This window comes from Leucopleurus acutus (genome assembly GCF_964270905.1).
Source record: "Leucopleurus acutus genome assembly, chromosome: 2".
In the NCBI taxonomy this organism is placed as follows: Eukaryota; Metazoa; Chordata; class Mammalia; order Artiodactyla; family Delphinidae; genus Leucopleurus; species Leucopleurus acutus.
Window position 1 is genome coordinate 40,686,796 of NC_139143.1, and position 17,830 is coordinate 40,704,625.

Sequence of the window (17,830 nt, forward strand, 5' to 3'; positions counted from 1 at the left end):
CTGACTTAAGAAAACATTGGTACGATTTATGTCAGAGAATGTTTTGCCTATGTTCTCTTCTAAGTTTTATGGTGTCATGTCTTATATTTAAGTCTTTAAGCCATTTTGAGTTTATTTTTGTACATGGTGGTGTGAGGGTGTGTTCTGACTTCATTGATTTTACATGCTGCTGTCTAGCTTTCCCACCACCACTTGCTGAAGAGACTGTGTTTTCTCCATTGTATATTCTTGCTTCCTTTGTCTAAGATTAATTGACCGTAGGCATGTGGGTTTATTTCTGGGCTCTTTATTCTGTTTCATTGATTGGGGTTTCTAATTTGAATCTTTTTTTTTTTAATGGGTTTGTATGTTATTTTGTCTTCCTCATTGCTTCCTTCATTTTGGTTCATTTTTAATGTTGCTTTTTCATAGTTGTAAGTACTGGGCCGAGGTTTCTTACAACCTAGAATCACTGGGCCTGTGATTCTAAGGATCTTTTTCCCAAGTGGTCCTCTCTCCTGGCTGGGAGGTCTGTTTGCCTAAGTAGAGAGGGTGCACTAAATGGCAGCCTATGTTGGTTGTAGGCTGCAAGGCTGAGGGCTCATATGATTGCTATGGTAAGAAAGCCTTTCTTTACTTTCAGAGTGCAACTAATTTCATTTTCTAGCTTTGCTTTTTACTTTTCTCCCTCACCTCTCGTTTTTCTGCTTGGTATTTGTGAAAGCCTGAAATTTTCATGCTCTACTTCTTTTCAGCCCCAACATCCTCATAATGTGCTCCCTTCCCTGACAGATTCTCCTCTTTTTAGGGAGCAGTTCTCAGGAGAAGGTCTTGATTGATCCAGCTGTTCTGTTGTAAACCATCCTTAATTTCTACCACTGTTAATTTTCATACTAGTTTGGCAGTTTTCTTTGCCTGTTTTTTGAAGAACAGATCTCACTCCTATGGTTTTATCTATTCTTTTTCTGTTTCTGTAATTTCAGACATCTTTCTGTCTCAAATTCCTCAAGATTTATGTTCTGCCAGTAGCATCCTTGTTTTCCATTGCTATTGTGGATTTATTCTTTTAACGTCTTCTCTATTGTTTTGATGAAATTTTGTAGTGTAGGGAAACAGGGTCTCTGTGTCACCATTCACATCCTTTTTTTTTTTTTAATACATGTATTATTTATTTATTTTTGGCTGCATTGGGTCTCCGTTGCTGCACGCAGGGTTTCTCTAGGGGGCTACTCTTCGTTGTGTTGTGCGGGCTTCTCGTTGTGGTGGCTTCTCTTGTTGTGGAGCGTGGGCTCTAGGCACGCGGGCTTCAGTAGTTGTGGCACGAGGGCTAAGTAGTTGTGGCTCACGGGCTCTAGAGCACAAGCTCAGTAGTTGTGGTGCACCAGCTTAGTTGCTCCGTGGCATGTGGGATCTTCCTGGACCGGGGATTGAACTCGTGTCTCCTGCATTGGCAGGCGGATTCTTAACCACTGACCATTCACATACTTTCTTAAAGTGGTTTTGAGATCAGACTACCATCTTGAAATGGAAGAATTTTTATTTAAAAAACCTAAGAAAATCAGTGAGTACTTCCTCTGTAACAGGTACTGTACTAAAATAATTAAACATAGTCACTGTTCTCATGAAGTATCTAGTATGGTTGGAATTACAAGGAGTTACCCCGTACTGTGTGATCAGTGCTGTGATCAGAGAAACAAACTAGACTGCTGGAGGGTGTCAGGTTCTAAGCTGAACTCACTTTAAACTAACTAAGCAGCAGGAGAAATGAGACCAGTAGGGAATATTCCATATAGAAGGGACAGCATATTCAAAGATTCAGAAGGTGAGACAGAAGTGATATGTTTAAGGTTGTAAAAGGATATTTTTTGTTTTGATCTTTCTTTAAAAGGTGTTGGTGATTAAATATGTGTGTGTGTAATCTCCAAATTGTTCTTATTTTTCTCACATCGCTTCATTATTTCTTTCTTTAGGCCCTTCAGTAATGAGGACAGGCATATGTGCCAAGTGTGAAATTTTCTCTTTAGTTTAAACAAATATAGAATGATTAATGTATCATTAAAAATAGCTCTTCAGTGGCATGCCAGTCTCTGGGCCTTTCTCATTTTTCTTCTGTCTTGTCACATGTTCTACTTCCTTTTCATCCTTTCAATGTCACTTAAATATTACTCTGAAAAGCTTCCCTTAACCAATCTGTAGAAAAAGGTTGGTGTTCTTGCTGTATGCTCCTACATAGCATTATACAATTGACCCTTGAACAACATGGGTTTGAGCTGTGTGGGTCCACTTATACGTGGATTTGTTTTCAATAAGTATGTACTACAGTACTACATGTTCCATGGTTGGTTGGTTGAATCTGCAGATGTAGAACCATGGATATGGAGCCCAGTTGTAAAGTCACATATGTGGGTTTTCAACTGCATAGGGGTTGGTGCCCCAGTACTCCATCCCAACCCCTACATTGTTTAAGGGTCAACTTTACCTCCTTTATCAAAGCTGTTATCATTACCATACTTTGTTGTTGTTTAATTATTGGTCCGTTAGACTGCGAACTATCAATACATGTGGACAGAGTTTGCATTTTGCTTGCCATTATATTTCTAGCATACTGTCTAGCATGTGTTTATATCTGTGCACGAATGGAAGAATTTATTTTTATTGGTAAGATTTATAATGACAAGCTTCTCTAACTAGTAAATGGCTTTCAGGATCCTCAAGAATAAGCTTCTGAATAGCAATCCAAATCACTAATTTTTGCCTCCTGAGAGTTTTCCTTGAGGGCCACTATCTAAAATTGAGATTGAAACTAATGTGCTTTTGACCATTTTAATTGCTTGCCTAAGTGATACCACTCTATTGGACTCTGTCCTGATCCAAGAATAGAGAGATCGTAAGTCATTAAGAGATGAAATCCAAGTACAGTGATTTGTTTTTCCCCCATGAAAGCAGAGAGAGTTACTAAAGTTGGTGAGATCCACGTGAAGACATTAGAAGAAATTCTTCTCGAAAGAGCCAGTCAAAAACGTGGAGAATTGCAAACTAAACTCAAGACAGAAGGACCTTCAAAAGTTGATGATTCTACAACAGGAACAAGAACCTCCTCCACTGTCCGAATCAAAACGTTCTCTGAGGTCTTGGCTGAAAAGAAACACCGGCAGCAGGAAGCAGAGAGACAAAAAAGCAAAAAGGACGTGACCAGCATCAAGCTAAAGACTGATAATGAAATAAAAAAAACAGTGGTTTTGCCACCTGTAGTAGCCAGCAGAGGACAGTCAGAGGAACCTGCAGGTAGAGCGAAGTCTATGCAGGAAGTGCATATCAAGACGCTGGAGGAAATTAAACTGGAGAAGGCTCTGAGGGTGCAGCAGAGTTCTGAGAGCAGAACCAGCTCCCAGCCTCAGCCTGAGGCCACCCCAGGGGCAAGACGGCTTCTCCAGATCACTAAAAGAACAGGTAACAAAAGAACTTGGTCTGTAGTACCACTTCCCCAGATCATATTTCAAAGGGCGGTATTCTACAGGATATTCATAGGAATTCTGTGAGAACTTTTCTTTACTCAGATAACTTTGAAAACCACTGGATTAAAAGAAGTTAAGCTGGGCACTGAAAGAAGTTAAGCTGGCAGTCCAGTGGTTAGGAATCTGTGCTTCCACTGCAGGGGGTATGGGTTCGATCCCTGATTGGGGAACTAAGATCCCACAAGCTGTGAGGCGTGCCAACACCCACCCCCACCCCACCCCCCAAAAAAGTTGTTAAAGCTCTTTCTTTACAACAACTGTATATAGACCTTGATATTTTAACGTGCATTTTGAATCTGTTTGAGGACTAAATAGATTTTGTCCACAATTTTTATTTGTCCTATCTTATCATTACTTTTATTAAGAAAAGTTTTGTTTAACTTCATCTGTTACAAGGTTGCAGCACGAATAAAATTACTAGTGATGTGTTTAATGTGAATCTAGGTATAAAAGAAGAGAGGAAACTTAAAGAAGAAAGTGTTGTTGCTTCTCAGAGCAGTGTTACTAGAACAGAGGCTAAAGAGGTGAGTTTATTTAGAATCATTTTATAATTTTGTCCATGGCAAGCAAAGGCTAGATGAATGGTATATGTGCTTTTTAGTTTTAGTTTATAAGTTTTCTATTTAACACTTCACTGATATATTCAGGTAAACAGTCTTTCACTATGCTTATAATTTTCTATGAGATTTTTCTGTACTTCTGTGTATATCGGTGTTTTCTGCCCTTTTAAAGTTGTTTTTAATTGGCCATTCATATTTTTTAAACTAAGTTTTCCCTTGCCTTTGAGAGTAATGCTACTCATTTATAAAACTCATGAATTTTTATTTTTTAAAAAGAATGAGAAACCCTATAATTCCACATGCCAGATGTCACTACCCTTAGTTTTTTTGATGCATTTCTTTCAGGCCTTTTCTTTGTATATGTATGTACGTGAACTTGTTTAATGTTTAACTCATATTTAGAACATAGGCGAGAACTCTACAGTGTATCATTTTGCAGCCTGCTTTGACTTTACCATATTAATAATTCTTTAAGACAATTGCTTTTACCGGCCACGTAGTGTTCTATTACACAAATATAGTCTGTTTCTGGACTGGATTTTGTTTTACCCAGTTAAGATAATGAATGTCTTTGTACATACATTTTTGTGCAAGTGTCTGATTAGGAACCATTTGTGTTAGACTTACGGTCATGATAGTCTAGCTTATAGAATTTGGGTTTTTATTGTTCCACACATCTTTTATCTTGATCTTTCTATTTAATATCATATAAAAGGCAAAAGCTCTTGTGTTCTAGATCATGTGAAATTTTGCTTGACTTAGATGTTAGCTTGGTAACTTATAAACAATAATTATCATCATACAGATTGTTGGAGGTACTAGATTTTAATTCTGTCGTTTAAATTTATCCATAGACTTCAGATGAGACCACAGCAGTTGACGTCACTAAAATTCAAGTCAAGAGATGTGAGACAGTGAGAGAAAAGCATATGCAGAAACTGTCGGAGAAGCAAAAATCAGTTTTGGCACGCCTTCGGGGAGATTTAGACACTTGCAACACCCAGTTAGCAGAGAAACCAGTGCTCGCTACCGTGCCAGACATCACACGGCTCCTGACTAAACGGCCTCATTCAAAGATATCCCAGAAGACAGAGGTGGAAACCTCAGGGATTGGGCACTCAAAACTGAATGTGAAAGGTGCAACACAGACCTTGGAAAAAAGGGGTAAAGGTGAATGTTTTTTCTAGTGCATTTTGCTTTAGAATTTCAAAATTACCAAGTTTCAGTGACTGCCTGGCAATAATTGGGTTGAATTTCATTTGCCTTTGTATACTGATCACACAGGTGGGTAGTAATATTTCTGAAAATTCTATTTAAAAAGACAGAAAGACTAGATGAGTTCCTTTTTCACAATTTAAAATTGCTGTTTATAAGGCTTTGTCTAAAACTTTCCATGGTGCCTTTTCCCTCTGGTTTTGAAGGAGAAAAACACCAGGGAAGCAAAGAGCAGTAGCAAATTCAAGAGGCACTGAAAGGAATTGTTTGAGAGAGAGGAGAGGGGAGAGTGTGTGTGTGTATACATATATGTACATGCACACACACGTATGTAGATACATGTGTGTATATATACACGTGTGTGTGTGTATATTACGGCCAAGTGTAGTGCAGACTGCTGGTGGATCATTTTCAGTCTGGTTTTCTTTTTTGGTTAGTTGGTTCGTTTTTTTACTTATTTGTGCTGTTCCTAATTGCTGAGAAGGAATTTTGATATTCTGAGTTATTCTCCATGTAAAAAGGGGATTATTCTAGCTTTTAATCAGATGTTTTCTGTCTTGTAGCTAAACCTAAAATGAATGTGAAGCCATCTGTGGCTAAAGTTGTCTCATCACACAAAGTGGCCCAAAAACGCAGGGCAGTGGAGCCCCACTCTGCTGTCATTGCATCTGTGAAACCACTCACCTCCAGCAGTGTCCTGCAGAAAAGCCCAGTCAAAAAAGCAGCTGTGGTAAGAAGGAAATCCACCTCAGTGGTGCTTTAGTCTGTGTGGTAGGAAAGTGGGCAAGATGAATTCTCTGTTAGCTCTCTCTGTATTATGTCTAATAGTTTGTCAATTCCTAAGCATTTTAGTTGTTTAGGTTGTTACTGTATATTATGTTTACAGCTTAAACATTTGCAGTGGCAGGGTGAATTTTTTTTTTTAACCTAATTAAGATATTTTGCTTATTTGTACCCTCAGTCTTTGGGTTTATTCTTGGATTCCCAGGCTTAAAGAATGGTTCTAAGAAGGCAGCAGAGAAAATAAATCTGCTCAAATTTAAAAGCCTGACTCTCCCACTGAATTACCTTACTCTCACTTTTGTAGGCTGTTGTCCCACTTCTCTCTGAAGACAAATCAGTCACTGTGCCTGAGACAGAAAAACCTAGAGACAGGTAATACCTTGCAATTCTTTTTAACCAAAGTTTAGGCCACTATTATTGTTTATGCTCTCTAGAGAATAACACTGCTAAATAATTTGAAAAATTTACAGTTTAGCCACATCTAAATAAATCCGCTAAACTTCATATTAATTGCAGGAAAACATGATATTCAAGGTTGCTGTTCTCTTTTGGTGCTGTTGTTTATATTTTGCCTGTATTATTGAAAACAGTTTTTAAACACCTGTCTGGATTCTCCTTTAAAGGATGAAAATGCTTTATCCAAATCAGTAAAACAATTCTTTGTTTATGTGTGTCTTCAGAAACAATTCTTTGCTAAAATTCTTTGTGTACCTGAGACTGGGTGGTCCAGCCAACCATTGATGAAGGGCAATTATCTAATAATCCTTCGGGGTTTTTTTTCTTACAGTTTTGTGCTGCCTCCAACCCAGTCCTCTTCAGATCCTTCCCCACCAGAAGTATCTGGCCCTTCCTCATCCCAGGTGGCCACAAAAACTCGCCGACTCAGCTCTGCCTCAACAGGAAAGCCGCTACTGTCTATGGAGGATGATTTTGAGAAATTAATATGGGAGATTTCAGGAGGCAAATTAGAAGCTGAGATTGACTTGGATCCTGGGAAGGATGAAGATGACCTTCTGCTTGAGCTATCAGAAATGATTGATAGCTGAAGGTTGTAGTAGAACATTTAAAACAAAAACACAAAAAAAAGACTCACCAAAAACTGGACTTAGTTTCATCTATTATAACATTTATCCAAAATGATCATTTCTTTAGTCTAGAATTTTCCCCAAATAAGAAATATACCTCTGAATTATCCATGTGTGTTCTGGATTCCTTGGGGTCAGATTTTTAAAGTCCCTTGGTAGTCGTTTTGTCCATTTGATGCCATTGTTTAGCATCTTTGAGAAAAAAGTTCTGTCTTACCCCTCTCTCCACAAAAAGACTGAGCAGGAGACCTAAGTGAAAGGGTACAAGAAAACTTAGTGACTCCTTGAGGTGTTTGTCAGTTTTGACTTTTTTCCCCTTTGTTGTATTATTTCTTTTATGTATTATCCTAATGTACCTACTGTTACCTGAGTTTGAAAAGGATGAAGACAGCTGCTACCATTAAGGACCAAATTTCATGCCACCACTAAACAAAAAAATCCACTCAGTCTGTGTTAAATTGTACGTCTTTTTAAAGGTATTTGGAAAATTCAACTAAGCCTCTAGAGACAGCTGAGCAGCTCAGGAAACCTGTAATCTGGACATAACTTTTTGGATGTGATTTTCATGCTTCTACTGCTCTGTAAGCCTCTGAAGAGCAATAGCTGATTTATTATTACTGTAAGTTTTTAAGGCTTTAAAGTGCCTCAGGGGTCCTCTGAAACTAATTTTCTATTTCTGGGATTCCTTGGATTCTTAATAAGAGATGGTGACATAATGATTACAGGAATTTATTTTTTAGTAAGAAAGTTGTCCCTTCTCTTCTTCAGTACTTGCCACCTTACTAGCATTGAATTATCACAGGGATAAAAATTGGTTAACTTTTAATTTCTAATTCTCCTAGCAAACTCCTCTTGCCCAGTATTTATTTGGTGCCCTTTAAACACCTGAGGGGGGCGGAAATGAACTCATTCAAGCTGCCATTATTTATCTATGGACTGTAGCAGTATGCTGAATTGTACAGTAGCAGGGATTATCAAGATGCTCTGGGGGTGTATTGTATACCTTCCAGTTTTCTTCATTTCCGAATTGAATTTTCTTTTTTTGATGTTGGTCTCCTTCATATCACCTCAAGGTTTAGACTGTGAAGGAACAAGTATGATGGGAATAATAGTCTTGAAAGGAGACATACTGTGCATAATCAGAAGGAAGAGGAAAGGACCTGCCCATTTTGATATTTTGCTATAGGTGGCCGGTTTTGTTTCTCATAGGGAAATCTGACCCACCTGTCATGTTGGCTCCTAAGGAACTGCTGTTGTAAGCGGCTCATCAAGAGTTGAACTTCATGTAGCGTTTTTGGGAATATGGAAAAGGAAGAAAGCCACAGGATTGCCCATTCAGTTTTGGGAAGATCTGGATGATTCTACACAAGCAAAACTGACTTGAAATTTATGTACAGACACTTCTCTACCAATCCATCTTCAGCTGACTGAATGTTATCTAATAGCCCTTCTCCAAAGCAAGGGTGGAATGTTCTGGTTTCACCGCAAATTTTCTACTCATTTCATTTTTGGAATCGGCTTGTAGATTCCAGGTCCCTTTTGTATATAACCTTTATTCTTTTGCTTTTTTAAAAATTTTGTTTCATATTTAAAGCCCTGTATTAGTCAATGATTCATTTTCAGCATTATTTGAACCATTTGCCATTACAGAAAGAGAAATACTTTATTTGTGTTTTAAATAAAGCTGGTGTAGGAAAGTCTTGATGTTATGAGTTAAGTAGTCGTACATCACTTCAGCCTGGGATCTGCCTCAATAGAGGCCCAGTTTCACAGATACTATTGGTCTTTAGAAACCTTTTACAAAGACATACTGCCAGACTTCTCCACAAGTATGCTCAGTTTTAGTTGCATTTGCTTTAGGTAAGAATAAATACTATTATATGTGAGGATTTTTTCTGACACTGATACTTAGCCATTAGCATTGTAACTCGAGTAATGTCATTAATTTTTTTAAAGGAGAGAGGGTTTAGAAGTGATCTTAGATGGTTCCAACAATTTAGAATTTTCAAGCATGAAGGCATATAAAATTTTTACTTCAGGAAAGTCCAGTTTTTCGTTATGGGAATACATATAAATTTTATAATTTACCAGAGAGTATAGATTTTCCCAAATAGTCTAAAAGTAGTCCCCAAAAAGTTGAGTCAGCTTTTCACAGAAAGCAGAACCGATTGTGTGTTCAGTTTTGAGTGATAATGGTTTTCAGTTTTAACAGGAAAAGGGCCCAAATGTTGTAGAACTTGGTCATAGCATAGCCAGAACTTTCAAGATAATTTGCAGCTCATGTATTTGTCTCAATAAATGATCCTTAAAGTTCTGGCCTTAACCTCAAGTTGCAGTGGATCCTCTCACATACGACCAGAACATAGTTTGTTTTCATCTCAACCAATCTTTTGTCGATGTTTAATTACAGTTTCAGAAATAAAGCTTGTTCTCTATATTGATCAAAGTTCTATGATCCTTTTCTAAAATTGTGGCTTCATTTTGCAGAATATTTCTGCAGTTCTTTAAAATATTTGCTTTGAATTTGTCAGGAACCAACAGGAACTGTGTAGTCTCCAGTTGCTATGTAACACCACTCTAAAGTAGCTAACATATATTGAGTACTTATTATGTGCCTCTTAATTCACATATCCATTTTGACACTAAATCCTACACTGCCTTGGAAGATTACTGCTTTTTATCTCCACTGGAGTGTCAGAATCAGTGTGTTCAGATATAACAGTAAGAAAGTATATTTTTATGTGCAGTTGGGTTTGATTCGTTGAACCTTTCAAGAACTCTTTTTTTCTTAAATCTGGTGTTTGAAAGCTGCTCAGTAAGTCTGTGGAAGTTTCCACAACCTACACATCTAACTGCATTAATAATTTATTCTCCAAACTAATTTATATGAATTGCAAAATGTTAGAGGCATCAACACAAAATACTTGGCCATTTTCTTTTCTTTTTTTTTTTTTAAGCATTGACTAATTTAATCCTCACATCCACGGTGGCATTGGTACTTTTGTTTTTAATTAATTATTTTTGCTGTGTTGGGTCTTCGTTTCTGTGCGAGGGCTTTCTCTAGTTGTGGCAAGCGGGGGCTACTCTTCATCGCAGTGCGCGGGCCTCTCACTATCACGGCCTCTCTTGTTGCGGAGCACAGGCTCCAGACGCGCAGGCTCAGCAATTGTGGCTCACGGGCCTAGTTGCTCCGCGGCATATGGGATCCTCCCAGACCAGGGCTCGAACCCGCGTCCCCTGCATTAGCAGGCAGACTCCCAACCACCGTGCCACCAGGAAAGCCCCAACCATTTTCTTAACATTGTACAATAAAATTGACAGTATAAACAATGGCCATAAATAAGAACAGCAATTAAAATTTTATATTTTAAAAAATAGGAGTCATAAAATTTACTGAGTGGGCCTATTAGTAAAGTTTGGTTGGATTTAATTGGGAAAGTGTTGCAGTCTGAGTCAATCGTGACGAGCAACAGTGGATTAAAACTTGGTAATGCCTGTTCCTGGGCTTTTTGGTCTTTAGATTCTGTGACTGATTTGTGTTCAGATAGGGGTAAAGCAATAGCCTACTGAGTTAAGGGTGTAAACACCCGATATTCAGACTGAAGAATGCAGAGGAGGAAAAATGATTAAGTAAAAGACTACTGTGGGACTTCCCAGGCGATTCAGTGGTTAAGATTCCGTGCTTCCACTGTATGGGGCGTGGGTTCAATCCCTGGCTGGGGAACTAAGATCCTGCATGGCGCGGCCAAAAAAAAAAAAAAAGACTGCTGTTTGTTGAATAGACAAATGACTGAAATAGGACATTGGATGCATCAAGAACACTCAAAGGAGGAGGAGAAATTTCAAGGGGAAGGAGAAGCTAAGAAGGAACCCTTCCCTGGTAGGTGTATTTGATTAGTGAGGTCACTTATTTAGGTTGAGAGGTCAAGGAAGGTAGTCAAGTTTAGAAAAGCTGTAAGGAAATGTGAAACACGTTACTGCCGCAAAGTGTTTTGGACTGCCTTCCCTTGAAGAGGCTCAAATTAGAACATTCTGAATTCTAACCATCATTAAACACTGCTGGCCACTAGGGATAGATTAAGGTAAACTCCTGCCTTTGAAATACTTTTAAGGATAAAGTAACAAGAGTGAAATGGGTACAAGTAATAAATGGATGATGCTGTCTATAAAGGGGATGAGTGAGAAATCAATGAGTTCAAGACTGATCAGGGAAGTTTTCCTTGAGGTGTTAGATCTGGAGTTTTGTGTAGCTTAGCAAAGGAGATGATTTGAGCTGCAAACAAAGCCAAATTGAGCAGGTAAGGTTTGTTTTTAGTGACCTCTGACAATCCCGTTGGTATTTTCAGAGTCTGTGTCTTGTCTCATTCTTGCTCAGTTTGCTGTCAGCTGTTCTTGGCTAAGGAATAAACTGGTCTTTTACAAAGAAAGAAGGATCTATTTTAAATGTGAATCTGAGTCACTGTGTTTCATGAAATCCTCCTGTGCCTTCCCCTTCCCTCCAAAATTAAAGTCCCTTAGAATAGCATGTTGTACCAGCCTCTTCCATCACTCACCCTTCATGCTCTACACTAGCAAAATTACTGACAGTCGACTTCGCTTATACACCAATCTGTCTCTAGCTGTTTGCCTTTGTTAATGCTGTCCTCTATTTAAAGGTCTCTTCTCCTCTTTTCATTGGCTGATTCCTACACACTCCATGACTTCCAGGTTACCTCTCCCAATACCCTGTTCTCCCTCTCCCCAAACTGGGCTCTGGTGCCTGTCTACTAGACATATACTCTTTGTTTACCCTCATTGTTTTGAAATTGTTTACCTCTCCATCAGCAGAGTATAAACTCCTTGAGATAGAGATTCTTACTAACCTATATATTCTCAGCACCTAGTACAAGTCTGGCACATAGAAGGTATATTAGTTTGTTAGGGCCGAAACAACATACCACAGGCTGGGTGGCTTAAACAACATAAATGTATTTTCTCACAGTTGTGGGTGCTAGAATTCCAAGATCATGGTGTTGGCTAGTTTGGGTTCTTCTGAGTCCTTTCTCTTTGGTTTGCAGATGTTCCCCTTCTCACTGTGTCCTCACATGAGGCATGGCCCTCCCTCTGCATATACATGTCTGTATTTTAATCTCTCGGTAGAAGGACACTAGTCACCTTGGATTAGGGCCCACCATATGACCTCATTTAACCTTAATTTCCTCTTTAAGGGCCTATTTCCAAATAGTCACATTCTAGAGGTACTGGGGGTTTAGAGCTTCAACACATGAATTTTGGGGGGCACACTTCGGAAAATAACAGAAAGCATTCAATAAATACTTGCTGCCCATTTCAAGGGCTGTTGATCTTTGTTAGGCTGCCCCTGTCTCTTCCCAACCCCATTCTTTGTCATGCTTCATTCAGCAAGTTTTGAGGCTCCTGGTTGATATGCAAGAAACTTTAAGCTGAGAGGAAGGATGTTCTTCAATATTCAGAAGGCCTGGAGGTGACTCTTCTCAGGATATGTCCCTTTGGACCAGTGATTCTCAGGGTATGTCTCTGTACCAGCCATTTGCAGATACCTTGGGAATGTCATGAAAATCTCAAATTTTACAAGAACATTATGATTAGTTGGAACAAAAAAAGGGAAACATGTCATAGTACTTTCCACTATCTAATAAATTCATTGAATTGGTGATATTCATTCACAAGTTTCAAACTTCAAAATGTGTATAAGGGTATACAGTAAAAATCCTCCCTCCTACTCCTGCCCCAGCTACCCACTTCTCCAAAACCAATGTTCTCAGTTTCTCAGGTATTCTACAGATATTTTAGGCACATATAAACAAATATACTTCTATATAATATTATATATAAAACGTGATATCCTGCACCTTGCTTTTATTATATTTATTATGAACAGTTTTAAATTATGAATTACAAATTCATGACAAATCCTGTTTCACCTATACCCATACCAGCTATCCATCCCCTATTCTGGCCCCCAGGACTGGGGCTCGGGTGAGGCAAGCAAGGTACCTGGGCATAATTTAAGGAAGTGCTCACTCTCAGGGTTGTACTTGTACATGCAAGTGTGACTCCTAAAATTTTATTCCTTAGGCTTGCCCCATCTGAGATCCAGCTCTGCTGGCTCCACTAAATTATTCTGAAGTTAATCTGAAATGTATCATAGCTTACTTTTTCTCTTACTGTATATTGGATATCTTTTCATAACAGGACACAAAGAACTGCAATTTTTATTATAGTTGCGTAGTGTTACACTATATGAACATGCAATAATTGAGCTAGTTCCTATTGACAGACATTTAGGTTGTTTCCCATCTTGGTATTTTAAACAATGCTGCAATGACTATATTATTTCACACATGTAAGTTTGTATGATTAAGTGTCTAGAATTGGAGCTTAATAAGGTATATTACCACCAGTTTTTGATCTTTGCCAACCTAGTGAGAGAAAATGATTTCTCAGTATAGTTTAGTTTGCATTTCTTTTATAATGAGTGAAGTTTGACCTCTTTTCATACCTTTGAAGACCATTTGTATTTCCTTTGCTATAAAACTGATTGTTCATATCCATTGCCAATTTTTATTTTGGGTCTTTGTGTCAGATTAGAAATGGCTGCAAATTCTTTAATACACCTCCAATAAAGAGTTGGGCTCTATTTTTCCAGCCCTTGAACCTGGCCTGGGGTGTGAATATTATACTAGTTCCAGGCCTGGTCTTAAAGGGTACTGTTAGCTTCAGCTTTGGCTTCCTAGAGCCTTGGGCCCCCATATAATAAAGCATATTCCTCTGCCAGAGAGACCATGAGGTGAGGCCCTGAGGCTATATAGACATGGAGACTGACTCAGGTGGGGCTAGCCTTCTAAATACACATGCCAAGGCCTTAGACCATCTGAAGCAGAAAAATCACCCAGCTGATCCCTGCCCTAACTCTTGACCCACAAAGGTCACAAATTAAAAAAAAAAAAAAAGTATGCTGTTTTAAGCCATTAAGTTTTGGAATATTTCTTGCACAGCATTTTTTTTTTTTCGAGTTCTTTATATATTAGTAAAATCACCCACTTTTCTGATGTGGTACAAACATACTTTTCCCAGATCTTCTCATTTTGCTTATTATGGTGGCTTTTTAGTGATGCAAAACTTTATAATTTTTATATAATTGAATGTATTACTTTTCTTTAAAAACCAGTTAGAGCATACAATTGAATAAAAGACAATTTTTCAGTCCAAGAGAGATGAAAATATCTATGATTAAACTGGATGAACTAGAAAGAAGAAACTAAAAACTACAGAAAATTAAAAACTTCTCAAAGACTCAAAGGAAAATTTGAACAAATAGAAAGCCATCATGTACTTAGATTTTTAAAAATTAATTCTATGGGGCTTCCCTGGTGGCGCAGTAGTTGAGAGTCCGCCTGCCAATTCAGGGGACTCGGGTTCGTGCCCCGGTCCGGGAAGATCCCACGTGCCGCTGAGCGGCTGGGCCCATGAGCCATGGCCTCTGAGCCTGCGCGTCCAGAGCCTGTGCTCCGCAATGGGAGAGGCCACAACAGTGAGAGGCCCGCGTACCGCAAGAAAAAAAAAGAAAAAGAATTCTAAGTTGTTCTAGATTTAATGTAATCACAGTAAAAATACCAAGAGGATTTTTTAAAATTAGATAAGCTTATTCTAAAGTTCTAAAGAAAAACCAGAATACTAGGAAAATTCTATGTAATTCTAGTCCTAGCAAATAAGAAAACATTATAAAGCTACAAAACTTATAACAGTGATACTAGTCTATAAATAGACACTAAGATCAACTGAACAAAATATAAATGCTATACATAAAAACACATACCTACACACACACATACACTTGGTATATCATAAAAGTGGAATTTAAAATTGAATGAGGAACAAAGGATTTTTTTTTGTAATAGTGATGAACAACTGGGTAGCCACCTAGAAAATTTTAAAATTGTATCAGTTCTAGGATATACTGGGATAAATTCTAGATGGATCAAAGATTTGAGTTGTATAATCAGTCAAATGATTGGTTATAGAGATCAATCCTTAAAAGTTTAGAAATCATGACTTCAGAAACAGGAAAATGCAAAAACAAGTAGCTAAGTATCTCTACATATGAGATGGGCTAGGTATACTGGTGTGTTCTAGTCACACTGTCTTCAAATTCAGCAAATCTCAACTTTACTCCACGCACATCATGACCCTCTATTTGGTTTTGGGGGGGGGGCTGATTAAAAAGAAATAATTATTCCGTGTGTTTTCTAGCTCTCTCTTTTTTTATTTTTATTTATTTGGTTGTACTGGGTCTTAGTTGTGGCAGGCAGACTCCTGATTTGTGGCTCTCCAGTTCCTTATTTGCAGTATGTGACCTCTTAGTTGCAGCATGCATGTGGGATCTAGTTCCCTGACCAGGGTTTGAACCCAGGCCCCCAGCATTGGGAGCATGGAGTCTTATCCACTGTGCCACAAGGGAAGTCCCATCTAGCCCTTTTTAAAAAATCACTTTCATATCCTTTGATCTCACATTTTTATGAGGTTGCCATTAATATTATCCTCATTAAACAGAAGGCCTTGAAACTGAGCAGGACCCTGCAAGGCCTTCCAGGGGACAGACCCCCTTGTATCTCCTGCCTCTTGTTTATAGAAAAGCTTTAACCTCCTAGGACTTCCCTGAGTTTCTAAGAGTAAATTTAATCAGAGAAGTGAGAAAATGCAGAAACAAAGGAAAACAGTCAAACAAGACAAAATCATGATAGTTTAGCCATAAAACAAAGTCAAGGGCTATAGATAATATCCTGAGCCATATCCTTGAGTTGTTTTTCAGATACCAAAACAACTAAGAAGCTAACTGCATCTTGACCATAAACACCTAGCCTCCAGACCACCTGGAGCCTGAGGATTGATAATGCTGACCCCTGTGACCTCACGTGGTTACCTCAACACCCAGAGAATTGTGCATGAGCTGATCATGTACCTGCAAGCCTCTCCCTTACTTTGTCTTTAAAAATCCTTTCCTAAAAGCCACTGGGGAGTTCGGGTCTTTTGAATGTGAGCTGCCTGTTCCCCTCGCTTGGCCTCACAATAAACACTGTACTTTCCTTCATCACAAACCAGCGTCAACCGCTTGGCTTTACTGCTCCTCCGCTGAGTGGACCTAAGTTTGGTTTGGTAACAACCTCAGTTAAACAAGTTAGGATTTTGCTACTTGCCCTACGTGGTGTCCCCTTTGACGAGCCCCTTCAACTCTGAGCTTCAGTTTCCTTGTCTATAAAATGGGTATTCCAATTAAATGAAATTTCTGCCAGCCCACAACATACCCTAACAAATTCCAACTCCTCCCCTTCCAGCTGTGTTACCCAGGAAAAGAAAAGGTCAAACATTGAGACCTTAATGTGTACACATGTATACTACTACTTCATTGAATCTTTAACTCCATGAGGAAAGAACTTTCTTTTTTGGTTGTGCCAGGTCTTAGCTGTGGCCAGCGGGCTCCTTAGTTGTGGCATGCGAACTCTTAGTTGCGGCATGCATGTGTGATCTAGTTCCCTGACCAGGGATCAAAGCCGTGCCCCCTGCATTGGGAGCCCGGAGTCTTAAACCCCTGCGCCACCAGGGAAGCCCCCGAAGGAACATTGTTATCTCCACTTTGGTAACAACTAAGCCAAGACATGGCAAGGCTGAATAACTTTTTTTAAAATAAATTTATGTATTTATTTTATTTTTGGCTGCGTTGGGTCTTCATCGCCGTACGTGGGCTTTCTCTGGTTGTGGCGAGCAGGGGCTTCTCTCCATTGCGGTGCGCGGGCTTCTCACTGCGGTGGCTTCTCCTGTTGCAGAGCTGGGGCTCTAGGCTCACGGGCTTCAGTAGTTGCAGCACGCAGACTCAGTAGTTGTGGCTTGCAGGCTCTAGAGCGCAGGCTCAGTAGTTGTGGCACACGGGTTTAGTTGTTCCGCAGGATGTGGGATCTTCCCGGGCCAGGGCTCGAACCCGTGTCCCCTGCATTGGCAGGCGGATTCTCAACCACTGCGCCACCAGTGAAGTCCAAGGCTGAATAACTTATTCTTGGTCACACACTATAACAGTGCCAGATTTGAAGCCAGAAATCAGACTTCAGGGTTTTCATGCTACATAGATCTTCTGTTGCCACCTTACAATTAACTCCTCACAAAGTTGATGAGAGTTGAATCGGTTACTGGAGCAAACCAGAGCATCTGGCTATTGAATTCGGATTGTCTGTGGCCGAAAGTGTCAGCTGTGGGATCCCTGAGTTTGGGCTTCTTGCGGCCCTACCCTGTCCACCACAACGCTGCTATCAAGCCTAAATTCCAGGGAAACAGGCCTTAGAAAAAGCACTAAACCAACCTATTTCACAGACAGAGGTACGCAAGGGGACGATCTGGCTCTTAAAGCCGACTCAGAAAACGAAGTCGCGATGGCCAAGCGCTGTGCACCGCCTCCCGGCAGCCGAAGCACAACCGAAGCCGCTAGGCTCCACCTCCAGCCTCCCTTCAGGTGGCGCTGTAGGACTAACCCACGTTCCAAAATGCAGTCGCCGCAGTTGCTACAAAGCACCGAGATAAGCGGAGCCCGTGGCTAGAGAGGTATTTCCCAGGAGCCTCCCAGGTCGCCCCGCGAGCACCATGCACTTCCGCTTCCGGCTCTTTATTCCGGAAGTTGCTTTTTGAG

At 39.6% G+C, this 17,830-nt stretch overlaps 1 protein-coding gene across 8 annotated transcripts in view; it reads left to right on the forward strand.

Annotated features, from left to right (window-relative positions):
- Positions 1-9,547, forward strand: part of ZC3H11A (zinc finger CCCH-type containing 11A) — a 41,552-nt gene extending 32,005 nt beyond the window's left edge. For 5 of the 8 annotated variants that reach the window (XM_082862640.1, XM_082862642.1, XM_082862641.1 and 2 more), the window contains 6 exons: positions 2,923-3,429; positions 3,939-4,018; positions 4,909-5,224; positions 5,833-5,999; positions 6,357-6,424; positions 6,840-9,547. In XM_082862640.1, coding sequence (XP_082718766.1) covers positions 2,923-3,429; positions 3,939-4,018; positions 4,909-5,224; positions 5,833-5,999; positions 6,357-6,424; positions 6,840-7,098 — 1,397 coding nt within the window. In that variant the 3' untranslated portion in view covers positions 7,099-9,547. The remainder of the gene's footprint in view (positions 1-2,922; positions 3,430-3,938; positions 4,019-4,908; positions 5,225-5,832; positions 6,000-6,356; positions 6,425-6,839) is intronic. The other 3 variants (XM_082862638.1, XM_082862644.1, XM_082862639.1) reach the window with 3 other exon arrangements.
- The last annotated feature ends 8,283 nt before the right edge of the window (positions 9,548-17,830 follow it).